The sequence below is a fragment of the Dreissena polymorpha genome, chromosome 3 (genome assembly GCF_020536995.1).
Source record: "Dreissena polymorpha isolate Duluth1 chromosome 3, UMN_Dpol_1.0, whole genome shotgun sequence".
NCBI lineage: Eukaryota > Metazoa > Mollusca > Bivalvia > Myida > Dreissenidae > Dreissena > Dreissena polymorpha.
In genome coordinates, this window is record NC_068357.1 from 73,748,091 (window position 1) to 73,764,583 (window position 16,493).

Here is a 16,493-nt window from a genome sequence, read left to right on the forward strand (position 1 = left end):
GCTTTAGCACGTGGGGTATGTATGGTTTCATCTGTTTGCACGTGAAAATGGTGAAACGCAATATTATTATACATTTATTTAAATTTCATTCTTTGAGGTGGGTTCTTACATCAGGATAACATAAAACTAGTTTTTAAAAAATGTATGGCTCATATGAATATTTAGGAGCGCAACCGCGCATTTTGGCAAATTACAGGTTACCTGCAAGCGTATTGGAGACTTTTCTAACGCAACACTTTTCAAACTTGAAAATCTCTCTTATAAGTCAAGATTTTCATTTAAAATTGTAAGTGTGATCATTTGACTACATTCGGTGCAAGCTAACGATAAAATCATTCATCCGCGACGATCGGACGCTTTAGCACGTGGTGTTGGTAGCATGAAATTTGCCAAAATGCGCTTCTGATTATTATATGAGCCATACATTGTTTAAAAACAATTTAATGTTTTCCTAGAGTAAGAACCTACCTAAAATATGGAAATCTGAAATAAATTTAAAATAATATTGCGTTTCATCATTTAAACGTGCCAAAAGAAGAATCTATACATACCCCACGTACTTAAGCGTCCAATCGTCACGGATGAATGATTGTATCGTGAGCCTGCTCAAAGTGTAGTCAAATGATCACATTTAAAATTGTAAATCAAAATCTTAAATCCTATCAGAGAAATTCAAGTTTGAAAAGTGTTGCGTTAGAAAAGTCTTCAAGTGTATAGTCACGTTGAAATCCAACTCATATGTTTGATAGAGTATTACTGAATACGCATATTATCGAGGAATAATGTTTGGTGTGTTTTCAGATTCTACAATATTAAGTGCGATTATTCCCGGGTGTTTAAATCATGGATGGAACATCGCTGTCAATCTAACATTTCTGCGTAGTTCATTTCCTAACTACGGGGACGAAATGCAAATTTACTTAGGAAATGCATCATGTCAAGGCAGTGAACGACGTGGGTTTCTTGTATATGACAACAACTTCTACGAATGTATGACGCGCAAAAAGGTAGCATTCGCTTCAATCTCGATAGGGATAGCAGTTGTATAGTTCTTTTCAATTGTGTATATCATGTACGACTCAATATATTATTTATAATCTTGTATATGGAAAATGTATTTTTAAATCATGATTAATCATGCAGGTATCAGCTAATCTAAACATATTTGAGAACCAGATGGTGCTTATATTTGACCCTGAGACCAGTGCCGCATCTAATGCATTCAACTCGACAATTGACCTACATTGTAATGTAGTCGATAAGAACATCGTCACTAGCGTCTCAACTAACCAATTGCACAGCGATGCGAACAGTATTAGCATCTCAGTCTTCATTGACCCATTGTTCCGAGTGGCATTACCTAGTAACCCCCTTCATGCGCATATAGGCGATACAGTGTATGTGAAGGTTTCCAGTCCTATCCGTGATCCTGAGATCAAACTGCTGCTTAAATCTTGCTACATCAGACCTGCGCTGGAAAAGGATTCGCGGCTTGATAGCGCACTGATACAAAATGGGTAATTAATATAATACTTATTACATAAATAAACATATTTTCTTCAATATATACATATTTATCTGATATTTAATTCAGAATATGTGAAAAAATTATTAATTATACATCTAGTAATTTATTTAAAAACCAGAGGGTAATTGTGAAGAAAAATTATTTTAATAATTATTCTACAAGTACATGTATTTAATATGTATGTTTGCATATAAAGCAATGATGTGTAGCCTCAATCAGTATACATTGTTAAATGTTTCTTAAATTGCACGTATAATTACGACAAAAACATATCAAATATATGCGATACATGAAATTTCCAAGTCGTTATCAGCAGAACGTTTCTCATGAATAATAGGTAGTAATTCAATTGAGGCAAGTGACCTATTGCCTACAAAATAAATGACAATACATTCGTCGCATCATTTCACATAAAATTTAGTTACAATTATTAAAATGAAGTGAATAAAGATATAAATTTAACTTTCCAGGTACAATTAACATAGTGTTTATATTGCAGTTGCGAGGTAGAGAGCAGCATACACATGATTTCAATTTCGGCCCACGAGATCCAGTTCATGTTTCAGAACTACGCGCCCGGTGCCCTTCGTGAAGGAATGAACGTCATCTGTGATGTAGCCTACTGTAACTCGCAAGAACTCACCCTGGACTGTAATCAAACCTGTAAAAGAATGTTGGCGCCTGTTTTAGTCGGATAAGCACTGTCACTATATTTGTGTTAGTATATTTGCAATAGGGCACGCCTCGTTACATCAATAACTAGACTTTTAAGCCGCTTCAAGTAAACTTAAAAAAATATAGTACAAACTTTTATCACGGAAACACATATTAATAGAATCATGTTCAAACCATATTGTACAATAACAGTTGATGATTATTTCTAGATGACATGCCAAAATGTTGATAAAATTTATATTTGATCGCCAATAAAAAAGGGAATTTTTGAGAGTCGCTATTTTACAATGACGGCGTTAGCGTAGGAGGCTTTTCGAGGGCCTCGCATATTGTCAAGGAAGAATTGTTGAATAACCAAAACAAAATGATAAATCACTTATAATTTGATTTTCAAAACTTATACGGTGTGATCAAAATGTATGTGACTGAAAAACAAACTATATTTACTGATGCTGTGAATAGGTTCGGGACTTCTTTTGTGCTGAGTATATTTAATTGCTTATTGTGTCCGTTGCATATTAATATATCAGCGAGTGTCTTGTTAGAAAATAGATCATTTCGAATTGGCATCGTTATGTGTATAAGTATTGCTTTCTCAAATAAATTCCTGTTATCCCAATACTGAACTGCTTAATACATATATAAGAACATACGATAGTATGCTTGTTAAAATATGATGCATACATTCTTTTTAAAAGAAATGGCATTTTTTTATTTGAAAATTAACTACATGTTATGCCTGGAACGGGGATTAAACTGAGTCGCATAGCTAAACTGCACTTGTACCAACCATTGCACTAAAACGACAGCCGTCACCGTGGCGTAGTGGATATAGTGTCCGCATAGCAACCGGAAGTTCATGGGTTCGATCCCCACAATGGAAGCGTTCTGTAAATCTTTAAAAAAAGTCAAGTACCGGTCCTATCCAAGGAAACGGACACGATGGTGTTTTAATAAGCCTTAGGCTTTACATGCAATTGAACTTAAAAGGACCTTTTCACGTTTTGATTAAGTAACAAAATTGAAATAAAATAAGTTTCACATTTGCAAATTTTCGTTGTAGTTGCGATATTTCCGAGGAAGCAGTAATACTGAACATTTAAAATGTTCTAGAAATAGCCATACGATGCATTTATTGATGATTTAAAAACCTGAAAATTATTAAGCATTACAATTGCAAAACGATTGAATAATTCAGAGAGTTCTGTTTGTATCGTTATATTTTGTGACATTATAAGGATTGTTTAAATAAAGTATAAAATACACCACTCACTTTGTGAGTAAGGATGGTCGAACGGTTTTGGTACTAGACTCTTACGCAAAATGTCAGTTGTTCGAGCCTAATTAAGGATAACTTTTGTTCTTTTTAAAATTGTTATTCTTGTTTTCATTTAGTTGCATTTTTTTCTATTTATCAATTTAAAGCATTGAATGACAAATTTCAAAACATGCTGAAATCTGTGAAAAGGTTCCATAAAAAAATGGATTTAAACTATGGCAGCTTGTTTATTTCTAAGTTTACAAGGTTTGCATCTATGGCTTGCTTTAAAGATGAATAGCAAATCAAAATCGATCTAAGCTATTTTTAGCATTAAGGTATACAGATAAGCACTAGTCGCGACCGATTCAAGAGTCGCCCACAGATCTTGAAGACTTCAAAATCCCACTAGATTTGCCTTTTATAACCATAGACGGCGGAGAGGGCATTTTTTGCGAGTTTCTCGCAATCATCAACGAGTATTAACATCCTGCGAGTCGGACGTCCGCCCCAACCGTCTCGGTGAGTTTGGAAGACCCGTCGGATGATACGTTTATACGCATTCTTTTCGGAGCACTGAAGTCGTAATCAAGGTCGGAAGACCATCGTGCACTGTGGTCTCTTTGGATCAAAATTATTTCTTTGGCGATACCCGGGCCGCTGGTGGTAATTTGACGTGTTTTGACTCAAATATTATTTCTTACCCATGACAAATCACAGGGCATGTCCACAAATGTTTTCTATAAAATAGTTCAGAGGGACCTTACAATTAACTACATACACGAACACCTCTAGACCACATGAGGTTTTCTTACTTGAGATACACGTATATTTAGGCATTAGGCATTCTATTTATTGTAGATATTGGTCAATACATTAACCGAAAATAAATTATAAAAACATTTCAAATGTAAACTTTAAATGACATTTAGATAAAACAAACATTGAACAAGGCTGACGAACACAATACTTGTGAACACAATTAGTCAATGATTACGTGGTGTTATTTGGCTGTAAATCGCGTGTCGATATGTTAAGTATAAACACATGCTTATAAACCATGCGCTATATGTTACAAGTAATAACTTGATAAAAACAATCGTTAAGCATGCACGTCCTTCAAACACAATAGAGATACATCCATTAATGCAATGCTTTAAATAAGCCATTCTTGGAATTTACCGTGAAAGAGTGTATATGGTGCAACAAAAGACTCCTACAGACAGACAAATGGTTCAATAAATGGACAGATCTGCTTAACCTCCGTACAGCCATTATGTCAAGAGCAAAACCTTTTATTTTGTCAAATGTAAACTCTCGGCAGAAGTTGTATGTATTTACTTAATAAAGATGTCTCCAAACCTGAACATATCTGGTTGCTAAATTTTCATTCGAAAATACTTCCGTTCTATTAAAAAACAAGGCTAATTGATTTTTTTTATGTTATTGCTTGAATAAAACATGATGGTTAGGCATAATTATGCGTAAAGTATCGTCTCGATTAGCCTTTGCAGTTTGCACAGGCTAACTACACAGGCTAATTAAAAAAAGTTATTTCATGCTATTTATTGTAAATAAAACATGATGGTTAGGCATAATTATGCGAAAAGTGTTGTCCCGGCTTAGCCTGTGCAGTTTGCACAGGCTGACTGCACAATCTAGTTAAACAAGAGATGTGTTTTTCAGAATCACAATGCCCCCCATTGCGTCGCTTGAAATAAAATTTCAATATATCATTTGGCAGGTTTAGAAATTATCTCCCTTTTACAGCTTATTACTTCCCTTGGATTGTATTTTTTGACTTTGATGGATGACCTTGACCTTTCACCACTCAAAACGAGCAGCTTCATGAGATACACATGCATGCCAAATATCAAGTTGCTATGATCAATATTGCAAAAGTTATGGCCAATGTTAAAGTTTTCAGACGGACGGACAGACAGACGGACAGTTCAACTGCTATATGCCACCCTACCGGGGGCATAAAAAATTCTGTTATTTTAAGTTATTATTTTAATAAAACATGATGGTTAGGCATAATCATGCGTAAAGTGTCGTCCAGAATTAGCCCGTACAGTTTGCACAGGCTGACTGCACAGGCTAATTAATATTTTTTATGTTATTTTTTAATAATACATTATGGTTAGGCATTATTATTCATAAAGTGTCGTACCGGATTAGCCTGTGCTGTCTGCACATGCTATTTTATTGGTACACAGTCAGTTACTCAATCACTCAGTCAGTCACTCAATCACTCACTAACTTAGTTTGTTCACACGTTTGTGTTTGAAAAGTCTTCGCTTAGCTCAAGGCAATATTGATAACAACAAGTGACTGTCTGTACTATTATTACACTACTCTGTGCAATAATTTTTATTTTTGAGACAAAAAATCCTGGGTAGTAAATATAACCAGTACTCATCAATAATGCATAGACATTGAACAAGAAATAAAGTATTTTCCTGGGTATGGTTATTACAACCAGTAGAACCAGTACTAATAGTAATTGGCAACAAAAGTACACAAACATACATGAATATAACAACATAAATGAACAATAAATCAAGTATTTTCCTGGGTATGGTTATTACAACCAGTAGAACGAGTGCTTACAAAATATACTTATACATAGTAATTGGCAACAAGAACAAAAAAGAACAAGATAATCAATCAACAGTCTGAGACATCACCAGTCAGCCAACACGGGTAAGCTACAACTAAGATGGCGCAACTTACTGATCAGCAAGTCCGCGAGACATGCACAACTTGCTGTCTTTGACCAAGTTGCGAATCTTCTCACGGATCTGCTGATCAGAGAGTTGCGACATCTTAGCTGTACGTTTAGTACGTACAGCTACGCTCGACACAGTCTAACTGGGTGATGTTGTCCGCGAAGACCTCAGAAATCTCGCGAGTCTCATCGGCGGAGACTCGATTCCGAGTGCCGGTGGTGGCGCGGGACGAGGTGGTGGTGGTCAGGTCATCGTCCTCGGACTCGAATGAGAATCGGCGTGACCTCTTCCTGAAGACAAAACTGACTGGCTGTTCAGAGTCCGAGTCGGAGGAGGCTTGCTGCGCCTGCGCAGATAAAAGGCAGCGCCAATTAGTTCGCCCTGAAGAAAATATACATAATACATGCAAATATGTATGTTGGTATATTTTAAGAAAGCTGAAAAGCAAATAGATTATACAAGTAAATAAAAAATGTGCTTATGGTACATTTATGTATCTTACTCATCGTCGTAAATTGTCTTTAAGCATTGTAAAGCTTACCAGGTAATCGGCCAGGCTGGTCTCCATGGCTGTCCGTGCCTGTAGGTCCGGGTCGGCGTGTGACGGCCCAGGGAGGACCACGGGTAGCTCCTTGATGGTGGGTAGCTCCGGGGTGGGGGCAGGTGCGGCGTGTGACGGCCCAGGGAGGATAACGGGTAGCTCCTTGACGGTGGGTAGCTCCGGGGCGGGGGGGAAGTGTGGCGTGTGACGGCACAACAGGTAGCTCCTTGGAAGTGGTGGTGGATAGCACCAAGGCGGGGGCAGGTGCAGCATCGGATGGCACAAGAGGTAGCTCCTTGACAGTGGTGGTGGGTAGCTCCGGGGCCAGGGTCGCAGATGCGGCGTCGGATAGCACAGGGACGTACTCTTGCCCTGGCTCAGGGTTCAGCGCCGTGGCTGACCTTGTTGAAGACGCTTTCTTCTGCTGCTTTCGGTTGTTCGTCAGTTTCATCTTGAAATCCGGGTACTTGTCTTCCATTCCGGAACTGAAGAACAATTGCATTCATTAAAGCAAACATAAATCATTTAAACACCCCAGTTTACAAATGTAAGCGCATAAGAAAAAAACAGGCAGGCGAATGATGCACACAAGTCAGAAACTTACTTCTTCCAAGCCGCCTTCAGCCACTTGTTGATGGCGCTGTGGCACGCGTCTTCGTCGACCGTGCCGAATACAGGCCGGTAGCCGGCGGTGTCCTCGTCGGCATTTCCCTGTCGGACAAGTTTGCAATAGCCCAGCAGCATGTTGTACACGTCTCTGGGCATATGGAAGTATGCATACTTCCCCGACGGCGCCGTCTTGTGGTCCTCCAGCTTGATGGACATCTGGTTGTCTGGTTGTTTGGCAGCTCAGTGCATGTGCTTCATCTGCAATGCAAAATGCAAATGTGTTGATACCTTTGTCGAGAAATAAAATAGTAAGATAGCCTTTACATTATTTAGTATATTTTCGAATCAATGCACGGCTTAGTTATATTACGTACCCTTAGGTTGACGCACTCCCTGGTTCGTGAAGTGTTCTTAAACGCGATGAAGGCCACAAGGATGTCACAGATGCCTTTGATGCTCCCTGCTGGGAATGCCGTGAAGTCGGCGATTACCACCCACTTGCTCTTGCTGAAGTTCTGGCAAGCACGGGGTCCAGTGAGAGTGTCGTGCTCTCCAACATGCGCATCTTCACTTCCCGCTGCTGCACTTCTTGGCAGGTGGCTGTGAGGCAGCCAGCCAGCATGCGATCAGCCTGAAAAACAATAAATAAAACTATAAACTGTGTGTCACTTTGTGTGGAAATAAAACAATCAGATAGTTTTGCGATATCTTGGCCCCTTAAATAATTATTGGCTGTAAATGAGAATAATGCATAGTTTATGTAAATACATAAATACTCATAATCCAATAAAATGCTATGTTTAAGCTTACCTCGTCAAGCGCGTGCTCCGACGCCTGTCTGGTGTCCTTGCACCACTTCAGGAAGTTTCTGATGGTGAGCAGCACGGATCGCATGGTCCCTGGCTTGTGGTCCTTTATGAGGTAACTGTCGTGCACTTCTATGTGGCTGTGCCACATGAGCACAGCCTCCAGCTCCGCCCCTCCGTGTATCCGCGGGAAGCGAGGACCTTCATCAGGCTCTCCTGCTGCTTTGCTCTGTTTTCGTTGCTCCCTTGGCGCGTCGCCAGGTGTCTCAAGAAGCGGTCCGCGATGTCAACTGAAACAAATGTTATTAAATGATATTCTATGCTACAGCTTGAAATTGCGTAAAATTTAACTTACAACTGATGAATATAACTTACTAAGTATTACAAATAAATAATATATTTTATAATATATTTTATGTTCGTTACTTACACTTTTTACGGCCCTTCATGACCCTGGCATTAGGCCGCAGTATTCCCTGGTGAGCGGCAGCTCCTGTTGGCGTTCTTGCTCGTCACTGCTCTCCTCGTCTGAACTGGGTGGCGGCAGTGCGGTGGCTGAACTTGTAGCTGATGTGAAGCGGATTCGGAGACTGAACAGCCGGCGGGAGAAGAACCGCTAACCGTAGTGGAAGCAGAGGCGGAAATGGAGGCCGAGCCAGAGGCGTACGCGGTGGCGGTGGCTGGGTGCTTCCGCTTCTGCATCTGAAAAGTTTATCATGGCGTTTAACTTAACGTGTAATAAACAATTGCATCAAAGTGTGTCTAATGTTTAAACATATTGAATACAAAATACACATCAACATAATGTAACACTAACCTTTGTAAACGCATGCATATTATGGAAATATGCATAGGATCGCTTGTCTGTGATCCGGTGCTCCTGGTTTAGGTGCTGAGCCCGGTCTATGACGCAGCGCTGGCAGATGCCGCACTGATAGTAGTTTCGCTCACCAGCTTTATTCTTGCCCGTGGCGGCTCTCTGTTCTGACATAAGCTTCTTAGTGTCCTCTGCCGACAACTTGTGTTACCGCTTCACGTGGTCTCCCGGCCTCTGGAAGACGGTATTAATCCCATTCAACGGGCATAATAATATGAGACAGGGCCTCGGGGTGTGTTGGGGCTTTTTCTGAAATAAAATTATGCACCCAATACGCTCATTGTAATGCTGTTACTTAATATTAAAACATACTATAATAATCAAATCAATTTATATGCTGATACTTAATATTAAAAAATAATACAATAAAATTAATTTATACTAAATATAGCTATATATATAATACTAAATAATACTAAATACTAACCTTAACCCAACATAAACTAAACTTACCTTGTCATCGGTTAGTCTCACCTGGTTTTCCATCATGAATAATAATAAAACGTTATTTAGTATTTTGTAAAAATTAATTACTCTTAATTATTTAAAAGATCTTGGCTCTTCAAAGTAAGATTTCATTAGGGGTCATCTACTGTCCAAGGAAGTATCAAGTCAATCGGTCAATTCGTTGACAAGTTATTGATATACAAACTGGTCTACCGACAGACAGACCGACCCACATCCAGGCAAACAATATATCACCTCTTCTATGAAGGGGGATCATAATAATTTGTGCCCCTGCATACAGTTAATGCATTAATTTTTTTATGTATTTGTAAAATAGAAAACATGTAAAGGCCTTTTTTTAACAAACCAATTTTAAAATGGCCTGATACACAGTCATTAGTAGCAAACATGGAAAGACCTGTTTTTTTAACACAAACCAAGTTTACATTGGCTTGATACACAGCCATTTATTTAAAACTAGTCTGTAGACAAAATACTCATGCACCTACAATATCAAACTGATGTAACCTAGATGACTGAATTTATTATTCCCACGCTTTTTGAAAAGCGTGGGGATATTGTGGTTATCTCCGCCGTCTATCCGTCCTGGCCACTATCTCCTTCTAAAGTATAAGCACTAGAACCTTGAAACTTACATGCATGGTAGCTATGAGCATAGGTACAACCCTGCACTATTTGGAATTTTGATCTGACCCCTGGGTCAAAAGTTATGGGGGTTGTGGTGGGGCCGGGTCAGAGATTTTCACTTATTTGTTATGTTATTTTACATTAACTTCTTTATTTCTACACCGATTCACTTCTAATTGATACTGAACTTCTCTTATGACAATACGGTCAATCTCAACTATGCATGACCCCATTACCAACCCTTGGGCGCCCCTGGGTCAAACATGCGGCGTGGGGATACGCGTCGGCCTCTGCCGCGCCATTTCTAGTTAACTTTGATTTTATTTTTGTAATTTAATTACTGTTTTATTAAGTGTGCTAATGTATGTGTGTAACATGGACAGCAACATTAATTTACTTTGACTGATGTCTTTGATCTCCTTTATTATTAATTATTCTGTTTGAGGAGTTTGCGTACAAACACCGTATTGAGGAAAGCAAAGGAAGCTAACGCAACAATTCGTTCCCTGTGAAACATTAGGCCAGCCTAAAGTACAGAGGAGGCCAGCCTAAAGTACAGAGGAGGCCAGCCTAAAGCACAGAGGACACTGTCGTATCCTGATAAAGTATTGCCAACTTCTTTGGCTACTCTGGAGAGAGGAGTATTTAGCTAGTCTACGTGAAAGAACACAGACAAATTTAAAATCAGGATATTGCTGTCTGAGAATCCTAGTGTAGGTGATGTGGTGCTCATTAAGGATACTGCTCCTAGAGGTACCTGGGCATTAGGAAGAATTTCTAGTCTACAAAAAAGCAAAGATGGCTATATACGATCTGCAAAAGTGTCCCTCGTTTCAAAAACTGTCTTAACAAGACCTTAAAATATGCTTTATCCGATAGAGTGCAGTGAAATTGAAGCTCCAGAAGTCATATCATCTCCATTTTCCTCGTTGGGGAGGTTTCCTCAGCAGCGTCCAAATGCTGCAGAAGAAGCTAAAAGACACATTAAATTAGTTTCTTAATAAACAAAAAGTGAAACAGTGTGTTCTCGGCTGTGTCGAAAAAATGCAAAAGAAGCTAACAGACAAATTAAATTAGTTCCTTAATAAACAAAGAGTTGAACAGTTAATGCAAGTAGGCAATTAACATTTATTTCAATGACGCCATTTAAACTTTCAACGGAGCAATACAAATAATAGATAAATTTCCCGCGTAAATTTTCAGCGGAGCAAACAATCAATAGTATATTCTAAAGCGATACACATGAATTCAACGTGCAAAGTGTGAAGCTCGGATAATGTGTGTATATACGGTATCATATATTCAGTTTACAGCCGAAGTTTGAGGTACAAACACGTATAATAATGTGAAATTATAAATGTGATACGTGCGACAGGAGGAATTTAACTCGTCATTATGTTGAGAAGCACATTGAAACTGAATAGTTGTATTGTGTTTTGTGTATTTGATTACTGTCAGGGGCGCTTTATTTGGAGGAGTTATCTGTGTACGCACATAATTATGTAATAAACACTAAGTTGATAGAGCAGAAGCGAGGGAAATGGCGTTGAGTTCTACAAGGGGGAACAAGATACAGGCTGCTGCTCTTTAGTGAAGATGAATTAGTTTTTTAATATAAGAAGAATAGAACAAGCGTGATGAAAATAGTTCTTGAAGAAACTAATAAAGAAATAGTTTGTGATGAAACGGATGAAAAACAAGCTCGTGCTGCTAGTGATGAAGAACAAGGTCTTGATGATAATGAGGACGAGATGCCGATGAAAAGTGAGGATGTAGAATTTAAAAGTGATGAGCAGCATACGTATAGTGATATTGTAGTGATTAAAAGTGATGACGAGGATATGACGAATGCGGTTAGTCGTACTGATCCGGCAGTGCGAGTTTAAACCGAACGTGTCTTTTTCTGTTTCGAAAGAACCTATTTAATTACCATGAGGAAAAGATAATTGGTACAAAGGACGCCACTTACGCTAAAAATTGGCACAACGATTTTTTTAGTGATTACGTTGACCGATATTGAGAAAATGGACTTACGAATAGATTAAATGACAGTTAGGTAACCAAATTATAAACATTATAGTGCCATCAGAAAGTGATTATCGTAGTTAATCATTTGTTTTTGATATGACAATTCAAAATAAAAAGTCCTATTAGAAATGTATAAAAGATGAATTCCATTGTTCCTTTGTTAATTATTTAAATGTTTTTGTTGTGTTTTTTTTTTATAAGAAATGTGCTTACTGATATATAGTAATACTTCTTTGTGGGGAATGTCGCAAACTTTGCGATTTATATTGATTGTTTTTTATACAAATCTCTGATAGGGTTTATGACGCTAAATAAAATAACGGCGTGATATGAATTTTGCTTATGTAACTTTGACGTATTAATAGAATGTAATGTATTTCATGATTCACGTGCTTTTCGTTCAGAAATGTTGATTACGTAATTGTAGATTTTTATGCCCCCGAAGGAGGGCATATAGCGATCGGACCGTCCGTCCGTCTTTCCGTCACACTTTGCGTTTTGGTTTCGTGTTTAGGTTTCGAAAAATGCTCATAACTGCTATGTCCCTTCACATAGCAACTTGATAATTGGCATACATGTGCATCTCATGGAGCTGCACATTTTGAGTGGTGAAAGGTCAAGGTCATCCTTCCAGGTCGAAGGTAGAAGAAACATGTATCAAAGAGTCGCAGTAGGGGCATTGTGTTTCTGACAAATACATCTCTTGTTTATTCTTATACTCCTTTTTGCTCCAAATTACACTTTTTGCGGGAAATGTGCTCATGTTTCAGTGTTATAAGGGTTATCTTGCTTTTCATGTATTTCTTAAAGATCACCGGCAGAATTATGATGTTAAAATCATATTTTATAAAGGAAAACCATATAACAAGAGATTGACAAGCAATATTGTCCCCTACGGTGAAACTCCACAATTGTCATTAACAATATTATTTTTTTAATATATTTGTTGCCATAGCAACAAAAATTATTGACGTAGGAACAAAATTAAATGATGTGCATAATCTCCATATTGCCATATATCCATGTGTCAAGTTTCATGAAAAAATATGAGGATTTTTTAAAGTTATAGCAGGATCCAGAAAAGTGTGACGGACAGACAGACAGACAGACTGGCAGACGGAACGCAAACCATAGTTCACCGGTAGGGGACAATTATATTAAAATTAAAACAAAAACAAGAAATGTGTTTGTGAGAAACACTATGTCCCTTTCTGCGCTGCTTTGACTTTTTTTTACCTTGAAGGATGACCTTGACCTTCCACCACTCAAAATGTGCAGCTCCATGAGATACACATGCATGCCAAATATGAAGTTGCTATCTTCAATATTGCAAAATTATGGCAAAAATTAATGTTAAAGTTTGACCAAACCAACGTACAGACCAACAGACAGGGCAAAAACAATATGTCCCCCACTATAGACATAAAAATAAAAAAATATTTAGAGCTGAAAAACGATGATTTTGATGATCGGTAATTTCCGTAATGCGTACGGCAATTTACGCCGCTATTTTTCCCCGATGATGTAGTTGAACACCACTACGCATGACCCAGAACAACCCCCATTGTTATTTAAAGTAACGCAAATTTCGCGAAAACGTCACTGTATACAGGACTGTGTTCATCATTTACTCGCATTTTTTGAATTTTGAGTTGATTACGATTCGTATTGTTATGTGACAAGGCGGGTCTACAGATAATACGATGGTGCAGTGTGCAACATTTGGATCGTTTCTATATGTGAACCATTGATTTTAACGGTGTTGGATACATCAGGGATTCCATTAACCATTTAACATTGTTCAAGAATACTGAAACCAAAGTTGTTGCATTTTCTCTTAACACTGGCGAGTCAAGAAGATGAGATTTCGCTAAACAGACTAGTTAAAAGACAGTACTCAAAATTGTCTTTACATTTTTACAGAAATTGAAAGTAAATATGTTTTCTAGAGGTAGAATCTTAGTTAATCTGCCCTTGAAAAAATAGTCTGAGCCGTATTTTAATACTGACGATACTAGGTCAGAGAGGATAAGTTTTACTATACAGGGGCCAAAAATTGAGGAACGCTCATCTATAAGCTACGAAAAAGACAACTTAACTGAAATCGATAAATCAACTTCTGAAACAAATTAAACCAGAAAAGAACTCATTGATATCGAGACAAAACTTGGAAATGATGATGACATGTTAATAGCAACACAACTTGATATTAACAATAATATCTACCTATCGGATAACGAAAAACCTTCTGATATATCATTTGATAACGATGATAATGTAGCGGACCCAGATTAGAAAGACCCTGATCCTCGAAGCTCAGATACAGATGACTACACTATGGACAACAATGATATTGACCACGAGGAATTGATAGAAACTTATGTTACTGAAAGAAAAGGTTCCAAAAGAAAACAAATTCCGAAAGATCATTTCAAAAGAGAAGTTCAAAAAAAGAAACGAATGAAAGGCGAACAGTATTTAGGGGTGTTGAAAGATAAAGATTCAGGTGTGAAATCGTATTGCTTTGAACAAGCTGAACGATTGCTCTGTCCAAGAAATTGCGGGAAAAAAGTGCACTAGAACAAGCAAAACAAGACAATGTCCAAACGTAGATGATGAACACAGAACGATGATTTTTGTTAAGTTTTGGAAAAACATGGATTGGAAACAAAAGGAATCATACGTAATTAACCACTTGGAAAAGGTTGATGTAATGGAAAGAACAACAGGAACACCTTCGTCTAGCAGACGGAACTTTTCGTACAGGTACTTTCTGACAAAAAGAAGTGAAAGAATCCCAGTTTGTAAGAACATGTTTACAACAGCATTGGGTATAGGGGAGAAAACAGTTTACACCTGGCTGAACGATTCAGAGAGTGGCATACCAAATACTGAAAAAAGATAGTCGAGGAGCTAAGGACAAATACAAGAAGCGTGAAGAGTCGGCCAGAGAATATCTGAATAACATTCCAAAACTTAAGTCACACTGTTGCAGGGCTTCTTATTAGAAGAAATACTTAGAACCTTTATTTGAAAGCAAAACTCATGTGTTTCGCGAGTACAGAAGTTTCATGGCAAAAGAAGGAAAATCACCTTATCACAAAACTGGCTTTTTTAACTGTTCGAACAAATGAACATATCGTTATCGAAACCAAAAAAGGACAAGTGCGATAAATGTTGTGAACAAATAGCTGGGAACGTCGACGACGAAGATAACCAGCTTCATATAAAATTGAAAGACAAAGCCAGGCAGAGCAAACATTCATATAAGGAAAGAATGACCCAAGTGTTAAAGTAATATTTATGGATTTACAGAGCCTATTTATAAGCCCGCGTTAAGAGGCAAGTAGTCTCTACTACAAAATGAAACTCTCCTGTCATAGCTTTACACTGTATGATTTAGTTACCCAAGAAGCTCTGAACTATTTCTGGCGTGAAGGCGAGGGCGAACTTAATGCCAACATCTTTGCGACATGTGTGATTGATTATCTTGATACTATTGATCGTTCAGAGGTTAAAGAAATAATCATTTATAGCAACGGTTGTACGTATCAAAACCGTAATACAACCATAGCCAATGCTGTGTTGCTTTGGGCAACTAGAAAAAATGTGTTGATATATCAAAAGTACCTAGAATGAGGTCACACTTAAATGGAGTGTCACAGAGATCACTTGTGTATTGAACGCAAATTAAGAAAACAGGCGATTTACGTTCCGCAAATGTACGTATACATGATTTCAGCCGCATGTCGCAAAACCCCATATAAGGTACGGTATGTTGACCACAGGTTCTTCAAGAGATATGATGAACTTGCCTATTACCCATCAATACGCCCGGGTACTGGAGTTTGATCACCGGTTGTGAATGATATAAGAATATTGAAATACTTGCCCGAAGGAAAGATTCAATATAAGTTTAATCATGGTGATTCCGACTTCATCGACATCCCAAAAGCCAGAAGTGTTATAACACGCCCGGTACATGTTTCAGACATAGATCTGGTTGTAAACCTATACAGCAACAGCCTTCCAATTAAAAAAGCGAAATATCTGCACCTGATGCAGTTAAAGTCCGTGATACCAAAGGATTTCCATGGATTTTATGACAGCCTTTCGCACGCAACATTAAGTTTGAAAACACGATTGTCACGAGTTCACATTATATAGTACAATGTGATTACATGTGTATTGTAAAGTAACAACTAAAAAGTAAATTGTTGATATTTGGAACGGAATAATGAATCGCCAATGAATTTCGATCAGACAGACACGCTTCAAATTTGAACATGCAAGTCCGCGACCTATTGCACTTAAACAATTCATTTTATCCTGTTTGTATACAGG

At 38.0% G+C, this 16,493-nt stretch overlaps 2 protein-coding genes across 11 annotated transcripts in view; one reads left to right on the forward strand and one right to left on the reverse strand.

Moving 5' to 3' along the window:
• LOC127874770 (deleted in malignant brain tumors 1 protein-like) overlaps positions 1-16,493 on the forward strand; it is a 327,853-nt gene that overhangs the window by 52,305 nt on the left and 259,055 nt on the right. Inside the window, exons 23-25 of one of the 8 annotated variants that reach the window (XM_052419361.1) lie at positions 802-1,007; positions 1,144-1,517; positions 2,028-2,472. The exons of 3 other annotated variants lie outside the window; for them this stretch is intronic. In XM_052419361.1, coding sequence (XP_052275321.1) covers positions 802-1,007; positions 1,144-1,517; positions 2,028-2,226 — 779 coding nt within the window. In that variant the 3' untranslated portion in view covers positions 2,227-2,472. Of the gene's footprint in view, positions 1-801; positions 1,008-1,143; positions 1,518-2,027; positions 2,473-16,493 lie in introns of those variants that run through there. 4 more of the 8 variants (XM_052419367.1, XM_052419366.1, XM_052419365.1 and 1 more) reach the window with 4 other exon arrangements.
• The window catches only part of LOC127874772 (uncharacterized), a 49,966-nt gene continuing 39,334 nt past the window's right edge, over positions 5,862-16,493 (reverse strand). For 2 of the 3 annotated variants that reach the window (XM_052419379.1, XM_052419378.1), the window contains 7 exons: positions 8,967-9,275; positions 8,580-8,851; positions 8,154-8,439; positions 7,718-7,974; positions 7,339-7,601; positions 6,735-7,219; positions 5,862-6,574 (listed from right to left, as the gene is read on the reverse strand). In XM_052419379.1, the coding sequence (XP_052275339.1) occupies positions 6,303-6,574; positions 6,735-7,219; positions 7,339-7,559 (978 nt within the window). In that variant the 5' untranslated portion in view covers positions 7,560-7,601; positions 7,718-7,974; positions 8,154-8,439; positions 8,580-8,851; positions 8,967-9,275 and the 3' untranslated portion in view covers positions 5,862-6,302. Of the gene's footprint in view, positions 6,575-6,734; positions 7,220-7,338; positions 7,602-7,717; positions 7,975-8,153; positions 8,440-8,579; positions 8,852-8,966; positions 12,123-16,493 lie in introns of those variants that run through there. The other variant, XM_052419380.1, reaches the window with a different exon arrangement.